The sequence below is a fragment of the Vombatus ursinus genome, unplaced genomic scaffold, assembly GCF_900497805.2.
Source record: "Vombatus ursinus unplaced genomic scaffold, bare-nosed wombat genome assembly UNPS02009205.1, whole genome shotgun sequence".
In the NCBI taxonomy this organism is placed as follows: domain Eukaryota; kingdom Metazoa; phylum Chordata; class Mammalia; order Diprotodontia; family Vombatidae; genus Vombatus; species Vombatus ursinus.
In genome coordinates this window covers 27840765-27861622 of record NW_020948983.1, presented here as the reverse complement: position 1 = coordinate 27861622, position 20858 = coordinate 27840765, and the positions used below count along the sequence as shown (strand labels likewise).

Below are 20858 nucleotides of genomic sequence, written 5' to 3'. Positions count from 1 at the left end.
AAATATGGAGGAAACTGACTAAGGAAGTATAGAATGTTATGCAGTGTAAATTAGATGAAGCAGCGTGTGGTCTTGTCAGGGAAGGTAAGGAGTTTGTTTTATGACACATACCTCTCATTTTATATAAGAAGAATTTTGGGCTCAAGTTTGGTAGGATGGTTGGAGAATGTTGAGCCTATGTATTGTCAGGGACATGAAGAGAGTTAAAACAGAGTTTATGGATTTGATAGGGCCCCTGATGAGAAATATTGAGAGATAATCTCCCTCTTAGAAACTGTGAATGAAAACACATTTTATCTTTCTTGATTTTGAGGCAACCTAAAAGAAAGGAGAGTTTACTGCACTGACAGAGATACCCAGAGTTGTATGAAATAGATGAGGATTGTGACATCTGCTGGAAAAGCAGTGAATATTACATGGAAATGGAAAATGGATTTTTTAAACCACTCCTGAAAAAAACCTAATAAGCATTTCTATTTTAAAATAAATCTTTATTTTTATCTGTTGTTTATGTTGCCCAAATTTTCTCCTACATCCCTTCTTATACATCCTCTTAGAGAATTATCTCTCATTAAAAAAAAAGAAAAAGAGGAAGAAGGGGGAAAATTAAGTAAATCTTATCACTACATCAAAAAAAATTTTCACATGATGTGCAATATTCCACACTTATGGACTGCCCACCTATGCAAGGAGTGGGAGGAGGTGTCTTTTTGCATTTCTTCTCTAGAGTCAAGTATTATCTCTATAATTTATTTTTGCAACATTAATTTTCAATTGTCTTATGCTTATTGTTCTTTCCATTTATATTTTTATAGCAATTATGTATATTATTTCCTTGTTATTGTTCAGTCATTTTAGTAATGCCTAACTCGTTGTGTCCCCATCTGGGGTTTTCTTGGCGAAGAACTTGAGTGGTTTGCCATTTCCTTCTCCAGCTCATTTTACAGATGAGGGAACTGAGGCAACCAGGGTTAAGTGACTTGCCTAGGATCATACAGCTAGTAAGTATACCAGGCTGGATTTGAGCTCAGGTCTGCCCGACTTCAGGCCTTGTGCTCTATCTATTCAGCCACCTAGTTGCCCTACTTAGTTCTCATTGCATCAGTTCATATAAGTCTTTTCATGCTTCTTTTCATTCATCTTACTTGTCATTTCTTATAGTGCAGTAATATTTCATTACATTTTATAACCCCTCCCACCCCCATTTTTTATCTTACCAGGTCTGGTTGCTGTCATCCTATTAATCTGGATCTGGTAAAATGGATGAAACAACAGAACTGAGGACGGATGGAAATTCACTCTTAAAGGCTGTATGGCTAGGAAGGCTTAGGTTGACTAGACTCCTTCTGGAAGGTGGGGCCTACATTAACGAAAGCAATGACAAAGGGGAAACAGCACTCATGGTGGCATGCATCACTAAGCACGTTGACCAACAAAGCATCAGTAAGTCCAAGATGGTCAAATACCTGTTAGACAACAGGGCAGACCCTAATATTCAGGATAAGTCAGGAAAAACTGCTCTCATTCATGCTTGCATTAGGAAAGCAGGAGGAGAAGTAGTTTCCTTGTTACTAGAAAATGGTGCTGATCCTAGTTTAGAAGACCGTTCTGGAGCTTCAGCTCTGGTTTATGCCATTAATGCTGATGACAAGGATACTCTGACACATCTCCTGAAGGCCTGCAAGGCAAAGGGAAAGGAGGTGATCATCATAACTACTGATAAATCATCTTCAGGCACCAAAACAACTAAACAGTATCTTAACATCCCACCTTCACCAAAGTTTGAAGACAGGCAATCACCTGCTTTGTGCATGTCCCCATCTGACATTGAATTAAAGACACCAGGTTTGGGATCTCCGCCCAGAGAAAAGGAAGATGATTTCTTCACTCTTCATTCAGGACATTCAAGTGGGTGCCATGCTATCAAGGTTCCCAGTGAAGCCTTGTCACCCACCAGGAAAGTCAGTAACCTCAAAAGAGCCCGCTTGCCCCAGTTGAAGAGGCTACAGTCAGAACCCTGGGGTTTGATTGCACCATCTGTGCTAGCAGCTTCTTCCCATCAAGAGGAGACCAAAAGTGTCTGTGCAGATGATGAAATCATCATGGGCATCAATGACTTGTCCTTCTCCAAAAGGGCACCCCTCTCAAGGAATAACAGCATTGAAGGCAAAGACTCTACTCTCTTCCCCACCGTCACTGACCAGGTTTTAAAGATCCCATCCACTTCTGCACCAGCATCGTGGAAAGCAGCCTATGAGAAAAATCAGCCCATCCATCAGCGCCTAGCCAGAAGGAGCACTGTTTCTGCTGATCAAGATAATTCAAGTATTACCACCTCGGCATCAGCCACCATCAAGGATTCAGCTTCTCTAAGAAGATTAGAAAATGGTCACTATGATTCAGATATACAGCTCTGTGGTGACTCACCAAATTCCATGTCCCTTGATAATGGTAAAGTACCAATGGATAGGAAAAAACTCAACAGCTCTCACTTGGCTTTATTTAATGGCTCTCGGGAATCTCTTGAGGGGGTGCCTAGCACTTCCCCGGGGTCAGTTCGGCGCAGGCCCCCCAACTTGTTGGAAAGACGGGGTTCTGGAACTCTTTTACTTGATCATATTTCTCATACCAGGCCTGGATTTTTGCCCCCTTTAAATGTGAATCCTAATCCACCCATACCTGATATCAGGTCCAGCAGTAAACCTTCTTCCCCACTTGCTAGTGGCTTAAAACCTATGGTCCCTGTGGCTCCAAATTCACCAAAGAGAGTTGATTTAAGAAACAAAAAGAAGCTGATAAGAAGGTATTCTATGCAGGTTGAACAGATGAAGCAACTGTCAGATTTTGAAGAAATTGTGACCTAGTAGCTATATTTCAGAATTTTTTTTCAAAAAAAAATCTAGAAAATTTGCAAAAGGAACTGTCTTTTAGACCAGTACAATAATGTAGATCATCACTGCACAAAAGTATTCCTTAATGTTATTCTATTGCTGCTTCAGAATAGATACATATATGTGTATACGCATATGCACACATGAATATATAACTTATATATATACATACACATGTATAAACACACATATATGTATGATGCCACTGAACCACTAGTGAAATCAGCAGTGGGTTTTTAATGGTCCTCCATAGCATGCAGTAATTTGGATTTTGAGATGATTCAAAAATGTTTTTGTTATGAATGAAAAAATCTTTGAATTCTGAAAACAACATTGCAAAAAATAGTCATTTGAGCCAGTAACTCCAATCATTTTCTGTTTGTTAAATAGAAAGAAAACAAGACTTTCAAAAACTAAATGAATTATGTCATGTTAAATGAATTTATAAAGTGCCTAACAAGAAACCAAGGCTTTAACTTTTGTCAAAAAGTGCAAAAAGTTGGCACAAAACCCTTATGTACTATATCCAGGTCTGTGTGTCCAAGCAAAAAAAAAAGTTGAAAGTGAACTGTTCTCTTCTCAAAAGATTCCAGCACTGTAATGCTGCATGGCATTATCTTATAAGTAGCAGCCATACTATGGCAGAGCTTTCTTATAAAATGGCTCATCATTACACTGATTCAGCAATACAACAGATCATATGATACCCCTAGACCAGAACTACTCTGGATCTTTCAAGTCTGATACATCAGTTGAGATATGAGGCTAGTATTAGTCCTGATCCTCCCTCCCTTTCTCTCCCTTCCCTCTCCCCTCCCCATAACAGCACGATAGAAGGATCCCTCTATTTTAGTAAAACTAATAATTTTGCAAAGTTGGGGTGAAGTTCCTACAAAACCCTGACAACAAGGATTTCTAATTCAGAGAAGTGTCTTGGTCCAAGAAAATTTAGGGAATTACATACCTAAACCCAGAATGAGGCTTGATGAAGCTATGTCCTCAGCCCAATGTGTTCAATATTCTATGTGATATTAAGAGAAAAACTTGAACAATTCTGCTTAGCACAAAATTGAATGGAAAGCTGATGATGTTTAATGAATGCTATGTGCACATCTAATCTAGGCTCTAGGATTCCCTCTAGCATCCAGAGCATCTCAGGAAATGTCAATTTAGTTGTTTGACTGAGTGATCTGGATACCATGATGCAGTGGGAAACCTAGTCTAGAGTCAAAGGACTTGGGTTAGAATTCCAGCTACACAGCCTACTCTATGAAACCTTGGGTAAGGCATAGGATTTCTCTAGGATGCATTTTTCTCATCTGTAAAAATGAGCAGTTAGGAATAGATGTTTGATAGATGTTAGAAGTCTGCAGAACTTTTGAGCTAAATTTATGGTTCTATGAAAATTAGATCTGGGAAACCTATAAATTCTCCTGCCCCTTCCCCTAAAACAGAATGAAATCAACAAGAGAAATGGTGCTTTGCTTCCTTCCCTCCCCCACTATCCCACATGGTGGCATCGCAGGATTTTGGATGAAAAAATGCTTGGTTGTCTTCCCCTTCCACACCTCCCCACTTGGTGCTTGGACACGGTGGTTTTCCAGTTTAATACACACACACACACACACACACACACACACACACATTTCATGCTTAAGGAGTGAAAGAAAAGGAGAAAAGAGAGCAGTTAGTTTAGTTCTAGTCTATTGTTCTTGAACCACTTGCTTCCCCATTAGTGTTTACGATACACCTTGGAACAATAGAGGCCTCTTCCTGAAGCATTTTTGTACAACCGGGATCTTAGGCAAAGGAGAAAATGAACATTGTAAGTTAAAGTCAGAATTCTAAAGAGTGAGTGCAGATAACTATTATTCCTAGCTCCTCTTTTAACAAAACATGTTTTGCAGCACTTTAATCATTATTGTTGTTAATGTCAGTTAAGTACTCAAGTAATACTATCTAGCTATAAAAATAACCAGACCCAAGCATAAAAAAACAACATTTTTAATAGTGAGGCAGCCTGTGGTGTCAGGGAGAGAGTGTTGGTCTAGGAGCCTTTCTAACACTTACTGAACTGTCTGACCCTAGGCAAGTCCCTTGACTTCTCTGTGCCTCAGTTTCCTCATCTGTAAAATGGGGATCAAAACACTTCACTACCTACTTCAGGTGATTGTTATGCGGACACACTTTGTGAACCATGAAGCTCAATATAAATGTGAGTTATTAACAAGAATAGACGTTTTAGGAAATACTCAGAAGACTAACGTAGTCTAAATATTCACCTGGCTACTTTATAGTACTTAATATAGGTGAACTGGTAGACACAGTCAACTGTATATTAAGAATAGATTATTCATTTCACAGATACATAGTAGGAAATGTTCTCCAGTCATTCCTTTGCCTATATCAGCTGCCAAATATTCCTCTGGACTATATTTATAAAGCAGTCTTCATGATAGCATCATCACATTCCATTGCTACATGAAAATGCATTAGCTGACCTAGACTGTTCCAAACCACAACTACCATCACCACCACCACCACCAAAATACCCTGGCATAGTCAATGCATAAACCAGCAGTTTTTGTCTGTGTTAAACATGGTACAAGAACATCCTTTTGAAGTATATTCTAGATTTAAATATGCTTTTTAGATCAAAGGTGAGTGTCTATTTTTAGAGCCTTAAAATTGCTGTTTGCATTTCCTACATACTGTAATGTCAATATGGAATAAACACCCTTGAGGTTATAGTGAACTCCAGGCCTATTTGTGTATCTCTCAAACTAGATTCCAGATGGTGAATAAAAATCCTAGAGTCTTTAGCTTACATTAATTTTTTAGACATTCTGAAACATTTCTTTTTAAACAGACCATCAACTTATTTAGGAATTCAATAGAGTAAATGGTGCCCTTGCTAAATACAGGTTGTGTTCTGAGCTTCCTACATTCTGTACTTTGGGACTTTATATGTGCCAAGTGCTGCTTGATCTTATTCACTACTGTATGCCATTATATTATTATTTGGGTTTTATAATGTGTGAAAAATGATGTTTAAGTAATCCTTGGAACAGGTTAGACATTTCTAGCATATTAATAAAGGGTTTAGTGCCATTCTTTGATATTAAACTTTCTTTTCCCATTTTTCTAATGAAAACCAAATTGTAAAATTATTCCGCTTTTCTTGTAAAATGAGATTAACATGCCTGACCAAAAGGGACTATTTTAAAAGACAATATTTTGTATTTTGGTTAATCCCACTATTCCTCTAGTTTATAGTCTTATAGTTCTTACAGTCTAACTTAGAGAGAAAATGTACGGAATGTCATGTGAATAGCGGGTGCTATTGTTGGAGTTTCAAATAAGCCTACACACATACATATGTGTAATGCCAAGTCACAGTCACCTGAACATGTGAGGGGGCAGTTTTATTTGCAAATATGAGTTTTATCTATGATGGCTACATTGGGGAGATGAAGAAGACATAAGAAAGGCCCAGGATGAAAAGGTATGGAGAAATTGTGATATACTGAAGGCAGGAGTATTTACTGTGATAAAATCATGAATCCTGTGTCACCTTGGGCAAATCACTTGTCAGCCAGTCCATAAAGACTGATTAAGTGCCTGCTATGTGCCAGGCACCGTGCTAAGCCCTGGGAATACAAAAAGAGGCAAAAGGGAGTCCCTGTTCCCAAGGAGTTCAAAATCTAAACATCTTATCTTTATGAGCCTCAGTTTCCTTATCTGTAAAATGAATGGGTTGGACCAGATGGCTTCTCAGTTCCCTTCCAGTTCTAGATATATAATCACAATAGCCACCAACTATTAATTTTGTCTCTCAAAAGATTTGAAACTTTCTTATGATTGACAAAGTCCATCATTTTCAATTTGATTAGCATTACTTTGCCTGTCATGTTTTCTCAGAATGTTGGTTGGTTGTCCTTTGTTCTCGAAGAGGACCAAAATGACTTCACTATGATAGAGTCAGATTATGGTGTGTCCGACTGTGACTGATTAGACCAATATGAGCTCAGAATGTTCTACCACAGGTCAGGCACAAATAGGCCATGTGAACATTTGGGGTGAATTCTCTAAATTTGCTCATCTCATGTTTCCTTTGAGCTACTTCATTTCTGCTTTGCTCATAGAGTACAGCACCTTTTCTGATGAAGGCATGCTATGCTGAGTGGTCCTGTGCCAGAGTCTCCCATGTCAAACCACTAATTTCAAAGTTCTTAAGAGAGACCTTGAGAGTTTCCTTGTATTGCTGCCTCAGACCGCTGTGTGAACGTCTACCTGCTGTGAGTTCTCCATAGAATAGTCATTTTGGCAAGTATGTGTTTTGTATTCGAACAACGTGGCCAGCCCATTGGAGTTGCTCTCTCTGAAATAGATGTAGTCTACCCTAAAACAACTGGTGAAACAGAAAAAAAAATATTTCATAAAACCACTTTGGGGGGATATCACATGATAGGGGAAGAACAAAAATAACGATTGACCAAATGTTTCCTATGTGGTGTAAAAACACACTCTTGTTGAACAACTAGCAATTTAGTTATCTCTTTTGTCTATGAGCAATTTTTATGTTTCACAGAACTGACTGAATATATTGGCATTGTGTAAGCATGATCTTTATCTCCTCATGAATATAGATGGATAGAAGGGAAAACACTTGGCAAGGAAAATAGTGTAGTCTGGAGTCCCTGATGACAATGAATACTTTTCAACCATATTCATGGGAGGTAACCACTGTGTAGGTACTGATCACCATTCTCTGTAGCAAACTGACTTTCTTCTAACTTATTCCTCTGTCAGGAGCCACAAAACCTAAGTTTGGTTAGCACTTGAATGCCAACAAGTTATAGGAATCTTGCAGAAAGATTCAAAGCATCTACACATGAAACTTAGCTTCTACAATATTCCTTTACCTGCTTCTACCTTTCAAAAATCCTAAGTTCCTTGAGAGCAGAGATCATGCTTTATTATTTTTACATTTCCTGTCATGCATTGTCCATTGTAGGTGCTTAATAAATGTTTGTTGAACGAATAAATGAATAACAGTGATGGACTTTATAGCTGGAAAACTTTGGACTTAAATGAGCTCAAAGGAGCTGTATGGTTCATATTTTCACTTTTTATTCAAATTCATAACTTCAAATAGTCTGATATTTTGAGGTATCACCAAAATTTCTTTGAGGCTCTATGGGTCTGTAGGTATGTTCTAATTTGTGTGGAATCTTTACAGGTTTGCAGCCTGGTATGGTATGGGTTGCCCATTGACTACTTTAAGGGAAGGTGTCATATTGATAAAGCATTTAGCATTTCCCTATGGAAAGATGTAAAAAGTCTATTTCAAGGAAGGAAAAAAAACCCAAATATTTCATAATACTCTAATATCTGTTCATATCAACATGGGAAACATTAATTTACCAAATACCTCTGGGATACCATCTGGGGAGTGCTTTTATAGTCCTCTTTTCAAACAAATGACTTTGGGAATCACAGAACTGGTCCCCCATGGGACTGGTTGGACTTCTCAGTCACTCAGGGAAAAGTTATTCCCAGAAGGGTAACTCAATGAGGAAAACTTACATAGATGAAGCATTTTTGAATCTTTGTATCTTGAGATGGGAGGGCAAGTTGAAAAAGAAGGGAGAAGAGATAAAGCAAGGACAAAAGTGATTAAGACTGAAACAAACAAACAAAAACAACCTGTCTTTCTTGGATAAAAGGCTCCTTTTGTATCACTCTGAGGTTATCTGACCTAGCACAGAACTGCTAGCCCTGAATTCACTGATGCAGGCAAATGTTTAATGTTAATGCCCATTCAGATCAGCACACTCATTCTTCAGGATATCCATTTGCAAAGTTTCATTTTTCCCCCCATTCTCAGTCTGGGTCCCATTCTCCAAAAAAGCCCCGGCTCTTACTCTTATGGTAAAGTCACTGAAAGTCAAACAAATAAAAATTCTTTTATTGTTTGAGCTGGATTATACTGAGGATAGTCATCACAAACAGTCATCATTTTGTAGTTATAATATGATCTAAATGGAATTTCTCTACCCTCAAATCATTTGTAGAAATCATCCTGACATTGTATGGTACTATTAATGTTGATGGAGGCATAAAGTCATGAAATAATCCCTGGTCTAAGCAGCAAAATTTACGTCTTACGCTTCAGTTTCCTCATCTGTAAAACTGTGGGCTTTATGACTCTAGAGATCATAGAATTCAAATTCATCATTTAACAAAAGAGAAAACTAAAGGCCCACGAGGTTAAGTTACTTGCCTAAGGTCACACAGACAATAGATAGCAGAACTAGAATTCTAACCCATGCCTTCTGCCTCTAGGTCCATTTTTTTCTTTTCATCTACCATGAACCTTCTCATTGTACTACAATGCAAAGATTTTGGACTAGTGGTAGCTTCATGGAAAGCCCATTGGACTGGGAGGTAAAAATCTTGAATTCTACTCCTAAATCACCCAATAACTCTCAGTGTATCTTTGAGAAAGTCCTCTAATCTCTCTGGGCTTGGGCATCTCTGTGTAAAAGGAAGCTGGAGGCCAATGTCCTTTGGCAGGGAAAAAATTTCCCAGCATCACTTTCTTGTGCGACTCTGTGGCTGATTGGGGTCAGACTGTGACTGACAAACAAGCCACAGCCTTCCTCTCTTGAGGGGAAGGGTGAGCTGAAGTTACAGCCTGACACTTGGACGGGAAAGAGCAGCAACTTGGGTGTGAGATGCCACTGGCTAGTTAAGCAAGTAGTATGTTTGACACTGTAATGAGAGAAAGAGAGATTGACAGGGATAAAGGAAGCCAGATTCTTTTTAATTGTTGAAGGCGAGAGGAGAGAATTCCCTACTGTGAGGCTCAGGATGAACAAAAGAGAATTAGTGATTCATATTTTATACCTTCCCACAACAGGAAGAACATGGTTCCAAATCATACTAGGCAAATGAGTTAACAGTCTTGGTGTATGTGTGGTAGGAGTGGTATCAGGGAAATTTTGAAGAGAGTAGATGACCAACAGTGTCAAATTCCATAAAGGATACAGACTAAGAAAAATTAAGGAATTCATTGGAATTCCTTAATTGATCAGTCCAGTTGAGTGCTGGGAATAGAAAGCAGATTGCAGGAGATTAAGAAGGGAATGTGTAAATGCCTGATGCACAAGATATTTGCATAGGGAATTGATATGAATATATAAAAACAAGACCCGTTCTCCAGTAGATAAATGGTAAAGTTGTATGACAGGCAGTTTCAAAGAGAGAAATGTAAACTTGAAACAGTTATAGGAAAGAATGTTAGAAACTGATAATGATAAATAAACAATGCTATTTTTCCCTCTAACCTATCAAATAATCAGCAAAGATGAGAAAATATCAAAATGGTAAATGTTGGCGGAGCTGTTGGAAGACAGGTACACTAATGTACATCTGTTGCTAGCACTGGGACTTAGTACAGTTGTTCTGGAAAACATTATATTAGATAAGTCACTATATTGTATACACTTTTGGACCTAGTTATACTGCTAAGCATAACATCCCACCCTTACCAGGAAGGCAAAGACAGAGGGAAAGTTTCCCCAAAAAAGAAAGATGAGGAAGCAAGCATTTATTAAGTACCTACTACATGCTGGGTTTTGTACTAAGAGCTTTACAAATATTATCTAGTTGACCTACAAAAATATTTGTAGCAGTAAAGAAATGAAAGGCAAGCGGGTACCTATTGATAGGAGGATTGGCTGAATGAAATTGGAGCATTTGAATTTAATGGAATAATGCATTTCAAAAAATGATGAATGTGGAGTATTCAAAGAAATTTGAGATTTCTATGAAATGATGAGGGAGGTATGAGCAGAACCAGAAGGACAATTTACACAAAGACCACAGTAATGTAAATAAAAACAACACTGAAAGACCTTGAAACTCTGATCAATGCAGCAACCAATCCTGCTACCCATCTCTTAGTGGACTTCCAACTTGGCCAAGGTTTGATTTGTTTTGCTTGGCTGTATTTATCTGTTACATGCTGAGTTCTATGGGGAGATTGAATAGAGAGTTGTTGGAAAATGAGAGTGATGCAAGAGGGAACATCAAAACTTTTCAAAAAAGAATCAGAGAAGTAAATGTAGCTCAGGAATTGGGCAGGGAGAGATTGCATGGTAGCTGGTAGTAGGTGGGAGAGGTAGAAAGTTTGAAAAAATACATTTCATAGCTAATTTTTTAAAAAGATGTGAAATACTGTTGGGGTGTGATGCATTAGGAGGAGCAACAGATTTGGAGTCAGAGGACATGGGTTCAAATCCTGGATTTGACAAGTCAGTTTATCTATAAAATGAAGGATTTGGATTGGATGACAGCTAAGATTTTAACATTTAAATCTATGCTTTAAATTTCCAATTTTAAATCTTGGCTTCCATGATCTTATGACCTGAGCGTATTTGGAAGTGAACAGGTTCAGTTGTTTCTAGCAAATTATTTTTTTTATCTAGTAGTTCCCATATTTGATTTCTGCTCTGTTTTGTAATTCTACTCCTGGGGCAGCTAGGTGGCACAGTGGATAAAGCTTCGGCCTTGGGGTAAGGAGGATGTGAGTTCAAATCCAGTCTTAGACACACAATACTTACTAGCTGTGTGACACATGACACTTCTTAGCTGTATGACCCTGGCAAGTCACTTAACCTTGATTGCCTTATAAAAAAGCAAAAAAAAAAAAAGTTCTACTCCTCAAAGCTTAAAAAAAAAAACCCAGCTTTTCAAAGTCATCTTTCTTTTATCCTGAAATTTTTATTGATCAAAACAATATTCAGTCATAACTTTTGCAAAGACACTGCTTCATTACTCTTTCCAACCAAAGTTTCATCATGGTCATTAAAACAAGTATATGAAATTTGAATTATGCTGATGAGGTAGATTTTCTGACTCAATACTTTTGGTACTTAGCTGATGAAGCTGCTTTACTGCAAGGATGTCAAGGCTGATGCTCTTGTCACACTGAGAGCTGCTGAGAAGCATTTGTACACAGGGTAACAAATAAAGAAGCTTGAACATAAGTATTATGGCTAAGATTTTTGGCCTCAATAAGCTCAGCTTGATTTACATAAGGGTCCAAAATTTAATTAATTTTGGATTTCAGTTCAACAAACATTGATTAAGCACCTACTGTGTGCAAGACATTATAATAGTCACCAGGGATACAAAGACAAAACAACCAGGCAAATGAAAAGTTCCAACCCTCAAGGAACAAACATTCTACTGGAGGACACGAAACGTAAACAGCTAATACAGGATAATTGGAGCAAGACCAAAGGTAAGCAACTAGCAGGATCTGGAAAGTCTGCCTGAGCCTCAAAGGAAGCTAAAGGAAGGAGGGAAGGTATTATAAGCATGGGAGACAGAAGACATATTCAAAGTCTTAGAGGTAAAAAATCATTCTCTGAGTTTGGGGTACATGACCAGAAAGCCAGTTTGGTCAGAACACAAAGTGTATGAAGGGCAGTTATATGAAAAGTCTGAGGAGATGGCCTGGAACCAGATGATGAAGAAGTTACCTTCAGTTCCTGCCTAACAGGGAGCTACTTTTGAGTACCTGAGGTTATATATAAGAAGTTGGAAGGAAACTCAGAAGCCAACTAGTCCATCCTTCTTATTTTACAGACGGGCAGGCCCAGGAAGGTTAATTAAGTAACTTGTCCCAGGCCATACATACATACCAGGAGTAATCATCAGGGGCAGTATTATTGTACACTGGCCTTCTGAATCTAGTCCTGGGGTTCTTAACCTTTTTTGTGTTATGGAGTCACTTGGCAGTCTGGACCTGAAGCCTATGAAATGTTTTAAAATGCATACAGTAAAATATATAGGATTACAAAGGAAATGAATGATATTTAAATTGAGTTATCAATTTTTTTTTAAAATTCACAAACCCTAATTTAAGATCCCTCTAATTTCAAACCAGTATTCTTTGCTCTCTGTTCCCTTTTCCTTTCATGTTGCTTCCCCTAAATGAGTGGAAGCTCTTTTAGGAGCTCCTTTCTTTTTGTTTTTGCACCCCTGATCTCAGCACAGTGTCTGGCACTTGGTAGATACTTAAAAATGCTTGTTTGATTGCTTGCTGAATGCCCAAAGGTAGGTGCCCTATCACAGGACAGGACTTCTGTTTTGGGGTTTACTCTGGAGCTAGTAGACTGTGACTGATAGCTGAAAGCAGAGTAAGCCCTAGTAAGGATTAATGTCTGCTTTGGGTTATTCAATTTGATTCAATTCAATAATCTATGTTAAGATGTTTTGGAGAGTTCAAAGATGAGTACATCTTGGCCTCCATCCCAAAGGAGATTATAATTTAGGAGAAGGAGATAAAGCAAGCACTCATATAACCCTAAAATATCATAGACCATTCATTATAAATTCAAAATAAGCATGGCAAGGACTCTGAAGGAGAAGTCACTTCTCTCTGGGGAGTCAGGGAAAACATGGTGGAGGTGGTTCCTCAGCTGGGGTGTTGACCAATATATAGTGAAATGGATGATAATATAACAAAACCCACATCACAATGTCAATGTACCAAACCCTCACTCAGATAAACATTTGTTTAAGTGTTTACATTCACTTTTATATTTATGAGTGAAAATATACACATATAGAAGGAGTTGTAAAAGTGAATTAAGAGGACATAAATGTTGAATGGCAGAGCTAAAAGGTCTTTGATTTGAATTCAGTTCAATTCAATTTAATCCCACAAGCATTTATTAAATGCCTACTATATGACAGGCCCCATGCTAAGGACTGGGGATACAAAGACCACAAAAAAAATGACCCTTCCTTGAAGGAGCTTGCATTCTATTGGAGAAAGCTAGGCACCTACAAAATTAAATCTATACAAAGTAATTTGAGAAGCATGTCAAGGACTCAGAGAAGGTCAAGATTAGCTTTCTATAGGAGCCACCTCTTACAGAAAGCATTTTTACCTTTCTTTGAATCCCTAGGGCTTAGCACAGGGCCTAGCTCGTTATCGTAAATGCTAGTTGAATGATTGAACCAATCTAGGGATTCTTCAAAAACTTACTTGCATCTTGAGTGGACTGAAGCTATTATTATAACCCTGGGGCTGGGTAATTTCTCTTAAGCTAATTAAGGCTGACCAGACATAGGCTGGTCCTGGCACTTAGTGGGTTACATGAGTACTTTTTCACTGCACTTTTTCAGCCCAAATTGTCCCTGGTTGCCACAGGCTGAAGAAATAATTCTAGGATTCAGGGAGAGAAGGGCCAGGGCCAGGGAAGGGACAAAAATAACTAGCATTTATATAGCACTTTAAAGTTTGCAAAGGGCTTTAAAACTCTTATCCCACTTGATCCTCACAACTACTCTGGGAGGTAGATGCTATCATCATCATCATCATTATTATTATCCCCATACAGATGAGGAAACTGGCTTCAGACTCACACAGCTGGTTTTTAAGGAGAGGCTTGAACCTGACTCCAGGTACTGTCCACTGGGTCACTATTAGGCAAGGGAAGGGATTCTGCACCCGGTGGCCCCTCTCTTTCCATCCAAATTCCTTCCTCCATCCCTCACCTCCTCTCCTCCCCTCCCAGAAGAAGCCGGGCACCTGTGAACTAGGACAAATTCCTCAACTTTCCTGAACCTCAGTTTTCATCTGTAAAAGGAAGGGTTTGGGTTAGATGTCTCTTCCCCGAGCTACCGTCAGTCAGTCACCTAACTTGGTGACTCTGGAAGGACAAGGAAGCCCCTTCCCCTGCTGGCCAAGTCTTCAAACTGACTGAGGGAAGAGAGAAGCGAAGGAAACTCTGGCCAGCTCCACAGCCAGACCAGTCCCCGCCTCCGCCAAGAGCCCGGTCCCGCCCCGAGAAAGGAGTCGGGAGCCACCCGGAAGAGCCAGGTTCCAAGCCCTAGTGCCACGTCAGGCCAGGGAGCCGAGCGCTACCCGGGCTGCTGCTGCAGGGAGTGGCCGAAGAGGCGGACGCATCTTCTCCGGCTCCTCCTCGGCTCTGCAGCTTGCACGGGCCGGCCAGCACTGAGCCCGTCCTGGGAGGGTCCTAGACGAGCCCAGAAGCATGAGGTCCCGGGCTCCCGCTGGCACTCTGGCGGCGTGGCGGCGGCGGCTGCTGCCGCTGCTGCTGCTGCTCCTCCTGCGGGCCGAGGTGCTGCCATGCACCCAGCTGACTTTCGAACTGCCAGACAGCGCCAAGCAGTGTTTCCACGAGGAGGTGGAGCAGGGGGTGAAATTCACCCTAGGTTATCAAGTAAGGCGGGGTGGGGTGCTCTTCTCTCTCTGCTTTGCTTAGCCTCTGGATTCCCCCCATCTCGGCTGGTGTCTTTCAAAGATTGCGGAGAAGAGAAGGGGATTGTGTGTGGGGTGGTGAGGGGGCGGGCCTGGACTTAATTAAGACAGGATGCCACTTGAAGCTCAGGCTTGCCACCTTTCCCCCCTCCTTTTGTATCTGGTCTCCTGATAGGTCAGGGAGCTGCTTTAGCGGTTAAAGTACTTGGCCATGTCGTCCAGGCTTTTGGCTAAGTGTCCTTCTGCAGCAGCATCCCATGGACAAATAGGACCACAGGATGTAGATCTGGAAGGGACCTTAGAGCTCATTTGTTCAAACTCCAGCGTTTTACGGAGGAGGAAACTGAGGTCCATAAACGTCCAGTGACTTGCCCAACGTCATGCAGTCCTCCCCCCCAAAAAAGAAAAACCCCACTCTTTTCCCAGATTCTCCCAATATTTCCCAATATCTCCCAATAATTCTCCCATTCTTCCAGTTACCCAGGCTTTCAGCTTTTGTGTCACTGCCTTCCTAACTACCTACCCTCACTACCTTCCTAACATATGTCCCCTTTCTTCACTGACGGTCACCACCCTTGTACAGGCCTTTATTACCACTTGCCTAGACTAGTGCAATAGTCTTTTAATTGATGAATCTCCCTATCTCAGGGGTCTTCGTGTTTCAATGCATCCCCTACTCAGCTGCCAAAATAATTTTCTTCAAGTACAGGGCTAGCCGTGCCAAGATCCCCATGCTCCTGCTCCCTGATAACTCAGTAAAGTCCAGCGGCTCACAACGACAACCAGGATGAAATACAGACTCCTTTGTTGGGCATTTAGAGCCCTTCACAACCTGGCTTCTTCCTACCTTTCTAGTCTTCTTATATATTATTCTTGTCTACACACTCTGATCTAGCTGCAACAGATGGCTCGCTGTTGCCTACATAGTGCCTTCTATACTTTGCATTGGTTGCCCTTCGTGCTTGGAATACTCTGCCCCATCACCTCTACCTCTTATCTTTTCTTGAAATCTGAGTCATTTGGCTAGTCTCATATCTGTTTAGACAGCTTTGGTCACCCTGAAGTCCTCTGCTCTAATCCTTGCTAAATAGGCATTCAGCGGTTGACTTGCAAAACTTTCACTGCAACGATAGTGAGTGAAACTTAGGAAATACCTAACAGCCTATTAGAAGTGAAAATAACCTGAGCACTGAATAGGTTGTGATCCTATTTAAACAAGTCGCTTCGTCAGCCCTGGTTCTCAATTTCCCCATTTGTGAAATGTGGGGAATGTAATTAATGATCTCTAAGATATATGCCCCCCCTAATATCCAATGCTTGAAAACTGCACAAACATTGTATAGTTTCTGAGCTGCAGTGATACTTATGGCCACATGAAGGAGCCCTTGACTGTCTCTTTGACGGAATTCTTGTTCCTTGTAGCTTACTCAAAGGCTTCAAATGCAGTAGGGAAGCTCAAACTTTGTATTTTAGTGTGAAATCATTTGTTTGGTGATGGAAGTTTGTGGTCCAAGAGCTTCTTAATCTACATTTCAACACTGGCTAAATGGAGATAGTTCAAAAATATAAAACCAGGACATCAAATGTATTGTGGGAGGATCTGGGAGAACAGATAGGTAAACATGGACATACTAATTCTTTCATGTGTTCTTTTTTGTCTGTCTTTTAAAGCAGACTTAAGAATGAACTGCTTAATTCTCAAATTTTATGAATTAGCAGGAACATGTGAAATAACTTAAATACATTTTTAGGACAATAATAACTATCATTTATGTAAGTCTTGAAAGTTTGAGCCTCATAGAAGCCTTATGAGGTCAGTACTATAGGTATTCATTATTAGCTTCATTCTACTGATGAGAAAACAGGCTCAGAGAGAATGGCTGTTTTGTGGTCCACAGCTACTGTCAGAGATGGTATCTGAGGGGAGGGTTTCTTCCTAACTCCAAGTTCATAATTCTATCCCCACAGAATTTCAGTGCTGTTCAATGACTTGGATGACAGTATCTCAGAAGAAGCAAGTTGGACTCAATGTTCTCCAAGGTCTTTTCCAACTCTAAATCTAAGAGCCTAAGAGGAAACTCATTAATCATTTACCTAAATTGGGAATCCCCTCGACAACATATCAGCAAGTGACCATCCAACTGCAGTTTGAATATCCCCAGTTTTCCAAGACAGATATTCTATTTTCAGTCACAATTGTTAGGAAATGTTCCCTTATATTAAGTCAATATCTGTCTCTCTATAACTTCTACCCATTGGTCCTATCTCTTCTCCCTAGTGCCAGGCAGAATAAGTGTAATTATAAAAGTTTTAGTTTACAGAAATCTGGGAAGGATGGCTAATGTTGATTCAAAATGATCTTACCAGGCTGGAACTCTAGGCCCAAACTAACCAGCTGAAATTTAACAAGTATAAATGTTAAAGCCCATGACTTTGGATTAGATGACTAGAGATCATTTAATGAAATCCAACCTTCTCATTTAATGGATAAAGACCAGAGACCCGAAGAGATTAAACACCTACAGGTAAGAAGTAGCAGGGCCAACACTCAGGTCTAGGTCTTCTGAACCCAAGTCCAGCATTCATTCCACTTCCAGTGTTGTAGAAAGGATTCTTACAGTGTGAGGAGTTGGAGTAGATGATATCTAAGGTTTCCTCTAAGACTCTATATTCTATGAAAATATGGATGGCTTTTATTCAACTGTGGTGCTCATTTGTTTGTTCAATTATTTATTTTCTTAATACTTTTCACGTGTTTGAAAACATTGACTGGCCCTAATTTCTCTTGCTGAGAATAACAAGCTCTGGGGAGAGCTGGATTTAATGCTTAAACTGCTTCTCTGAGAGGGTTGGTTTCTGTTGCCATTTAAATCTTTATTTTACAACCTGAGACCTTATAATTTTACAACCTGAGACCCTGAGTTCCCCAGAGAACATAGAAAAAAGAGAAAGAAGGAAAATCTATTACTCATTTCCACCCTGAGTAGTTCCTTTGAAACAAGATCTCAAACTTCTCATTCTATTGATATTCTTGGTCTGTTTCTGATCTAATTGATCCCAAGGCATCATTCCATTGAAGGACACCAGCAGAACATATTTGGGGTTGCTTTTGTCTGTGTATGTTTCTGCAGCAAAGTGAATTCTGATGTCCTGTGGGGTAACTACAAACTCTCTGGGGCCATTTGTGGTCAACAGGTCATTAGTGGTGGACACTATGATGTAGACTGCTTTATTGAAGACCCCCATGGAAAGACAATTTACAAAGAAACCAAGAAGCAGTATGACAGTTTCTTTCACCAGACAGAGATCAAAGGAATCTACAAGTTTTGCTTCAGTAATGAGTTTTCCACATTTTCCCACAAAATTGTCTTCTTTGACCTTCTAATTGGAGATGAACCCCCCATTCTCCCAGAGATGGGAAACAGAGTCACTGCATTGACACAGGTGAGTGCATGAAAGCACATTTGACTTTAAGCACATAAAATGTGACAATACTTGGGGCACTGGTCAGATAGGATCTACTTGCTTGAACTAGAATCAGAGCCAAGCCTTCTTGGTCTTTGGGTCACAATGTCTTTCACCTTGGCTTCAAATATAAATCATATAACTTATTCCTCATTGTATGCTACGGATCTTTAGAGGCCTTTCTTGTTAACATTTAGGGGTTAGATCTGGTGACTACTTTTATTATTGAAGGAAGCAGAGATGCAATTATTCTGAATCTATCGCTATTTATTCCTAAATCACTTTTTGACCAGTTCTGAATAGTTGAAAGCAATTCCTACTGGTTCCAACTGATTCTCAAACAATTTAACCCAGTTCTGCTCAGTTTTAATGGATTTGCCATGTTTATAGACAATTTGATTGGTTTAAACTGGTTCAAATTGGGTCACACTAGTTCCTATCATTTTATTACTTATGTCTCTGTGTAAAGTTTTATGGTAGAAGAGGTTTGGGGATTGTCTGGGGATTATCATGTTAGTTCACACTCCTTTTCCCAGAGCAATAATCTGTGGTTGATAGCAGTTCTTGGGCTTTGAAATGTATTTGGCTTTTCCCCTTTTCCCAGATGGAGTCTGCTTGTGTGACCATTCATGAAGCCTTGAAAACAGTGATTGATTCTCAGACACATTATCGACTCAGGGAAGCTCAGGACCGGAACCGAGCTGATGACTTGAATGAGCGTGTTTCCTACTGGTCTGTGGGGGAGACAGTCATACTATTTGTGGTCAGCATCAGTCAAGTGGTGCTTCTGAAAAGCTTCTTCACGGAAAAGAGACCAACTAGTCGGGGTGTCAGCTCTTAATTCTTGGGCACACACTGGGGTGTGGAGTTTTTCCATGTTCTTAAAACTAGAAGGAGGATATTTTCCCTGTATTCTATTGGCCTATAAAATCAGGTGATAATGTAGAGGCAAAGCCACTATAAATTATAACAGTGCCATTTTGTATGTTTCTAGTAATTTTGCTTCATGCTGTCTTGTAGGTCTGACTTGACATGCCCTTTGAGGCAGGAGAAAAAAAATAGAGGCAAGTAAGAGGAGAATGAACCTGGCTAACTTTGATTGGGAAATGGACAGTGGCAATGACTTAGAGACAGCAGCTGGCCACTCATGAGAAATTAATGACTTACTAACTCCCCAACGTTGCCCTAAACCTCAGAGCTCTTCAGTTTTTTCCCTTATCCCATGCTTCAGTTCTCTTTGCTGTAGCAAAACGAAACAAACTTTTTTCTTTTCTCTTCCCTCCCTCTCTCCTTTATTCCTTCCCTCCTTCCTCCCTTCCTTTTCCCTCCTCCTTCCCTCCTTCCTCCTTTCTACTTACTTCTCTTTCTCCTTTATTCTCTTCTTTTTTCCTCCTCTGTTCTCTCACTTTCTTCTTCCCTCTCTCCTACCCTTTTTGTCTTTTCCTCTTTCCCCCCTTACTCCCTCCATCCCTCCTTTTTTCCCCTTCCTCCCTTCTTTCTCCCTTTCTCTATTCCTCCCTCGTCTCTTCTTACCTTCCTACCTCCTTCTCTTCCTCCCTTTCCTCTTCTTCCTTCCCTCCCTACATCCCTAAGTCTTCTCCTTCCTTCCTTCCTTCCTTCCTTCTCTCCTTCCTTCCTTCTTTCTTAAAATTGCAGATTATTATTCCTCAGTGCTTCACTCTGGGTCCAGCTATGAAACATGGCACTTTTTGAAGAGTCCAGGCTATTTGAAGCCTTTGTACCTCAAGAGTTATAACAGAAGAAACATTCCAGGCCCTAATCTATAAATCACCTTTGCTGATGGTCATTCTCCTAGAGGTGCTACCGCTTTAAACTAATTTTCTTTCATTCCTATGTTTTTCTTAAAGGATGGAAACCTGATTTAAAAAAAAAAAAAAGAAAGAAAGATATCTAGTATACTTTCCTTTCCCCCCTTTTTATTACAAGGCAAACATAAAGTCCAAGAGCAGGCTGAATTTGTATCTTAAACTACTGAATAGAAAACTACCAAATAACAATAAAGCCAAAGAGTACTTTGGCAAGGGGCCACAGAGCTCAAACTTTTAATAAAGAATCTCAGTTTATTTGACCTTTGTTATTTTTGATAACAGACCTATATAAAGTCATACTGCAAAGCAGATCTCTCCTAGTGTTTGTGTGACTTTCTATGTGTGTATGCAAAAATTCTTAATTTT

General features: G+C 39.8%; 2 protein-coding genes across 2 annotated transcripts; both read left to right on the top strand.

Annotated features, from left to right (window-relative positions):
• The first annotated feature begins 1259 nt into the window (after positions 1–1259).
• Positions 1260–2864, top strand: ANKRD34C (ankyrin repeat domain 34C). The gene has a single exon (XM_027851469.1). It carries the CDS (start codon positions 1260–1262, stop codon positions 2862–2864), a length of 1605 nt encoding a protein of 534 aa, XP_027707270.1.
• Positions 2865–14815: 11951 nt separating this feature from the next.
• TMED3 (transmembrane p24 trafficking protein 3) lies at positions 14816–19646 on the top strand. The gene is made up of 3 exons (XM_027851790.1): positions 14816–15160; positions 18394–18642; positions 19268–19646. The coding sequence occupies exons 1-3, from the start codon at positions 14972–14974 to the stop codon at positions 19502–19504; spliced, it is 675 nt and encodes a 224-aa protein (XP_027707591.1). The 5' UTR covers positions 14816–14971; the 3' UTR covers positions 19505–19646.
• Positions 19647–20858: the final 1212 nt, after the last annotated feature.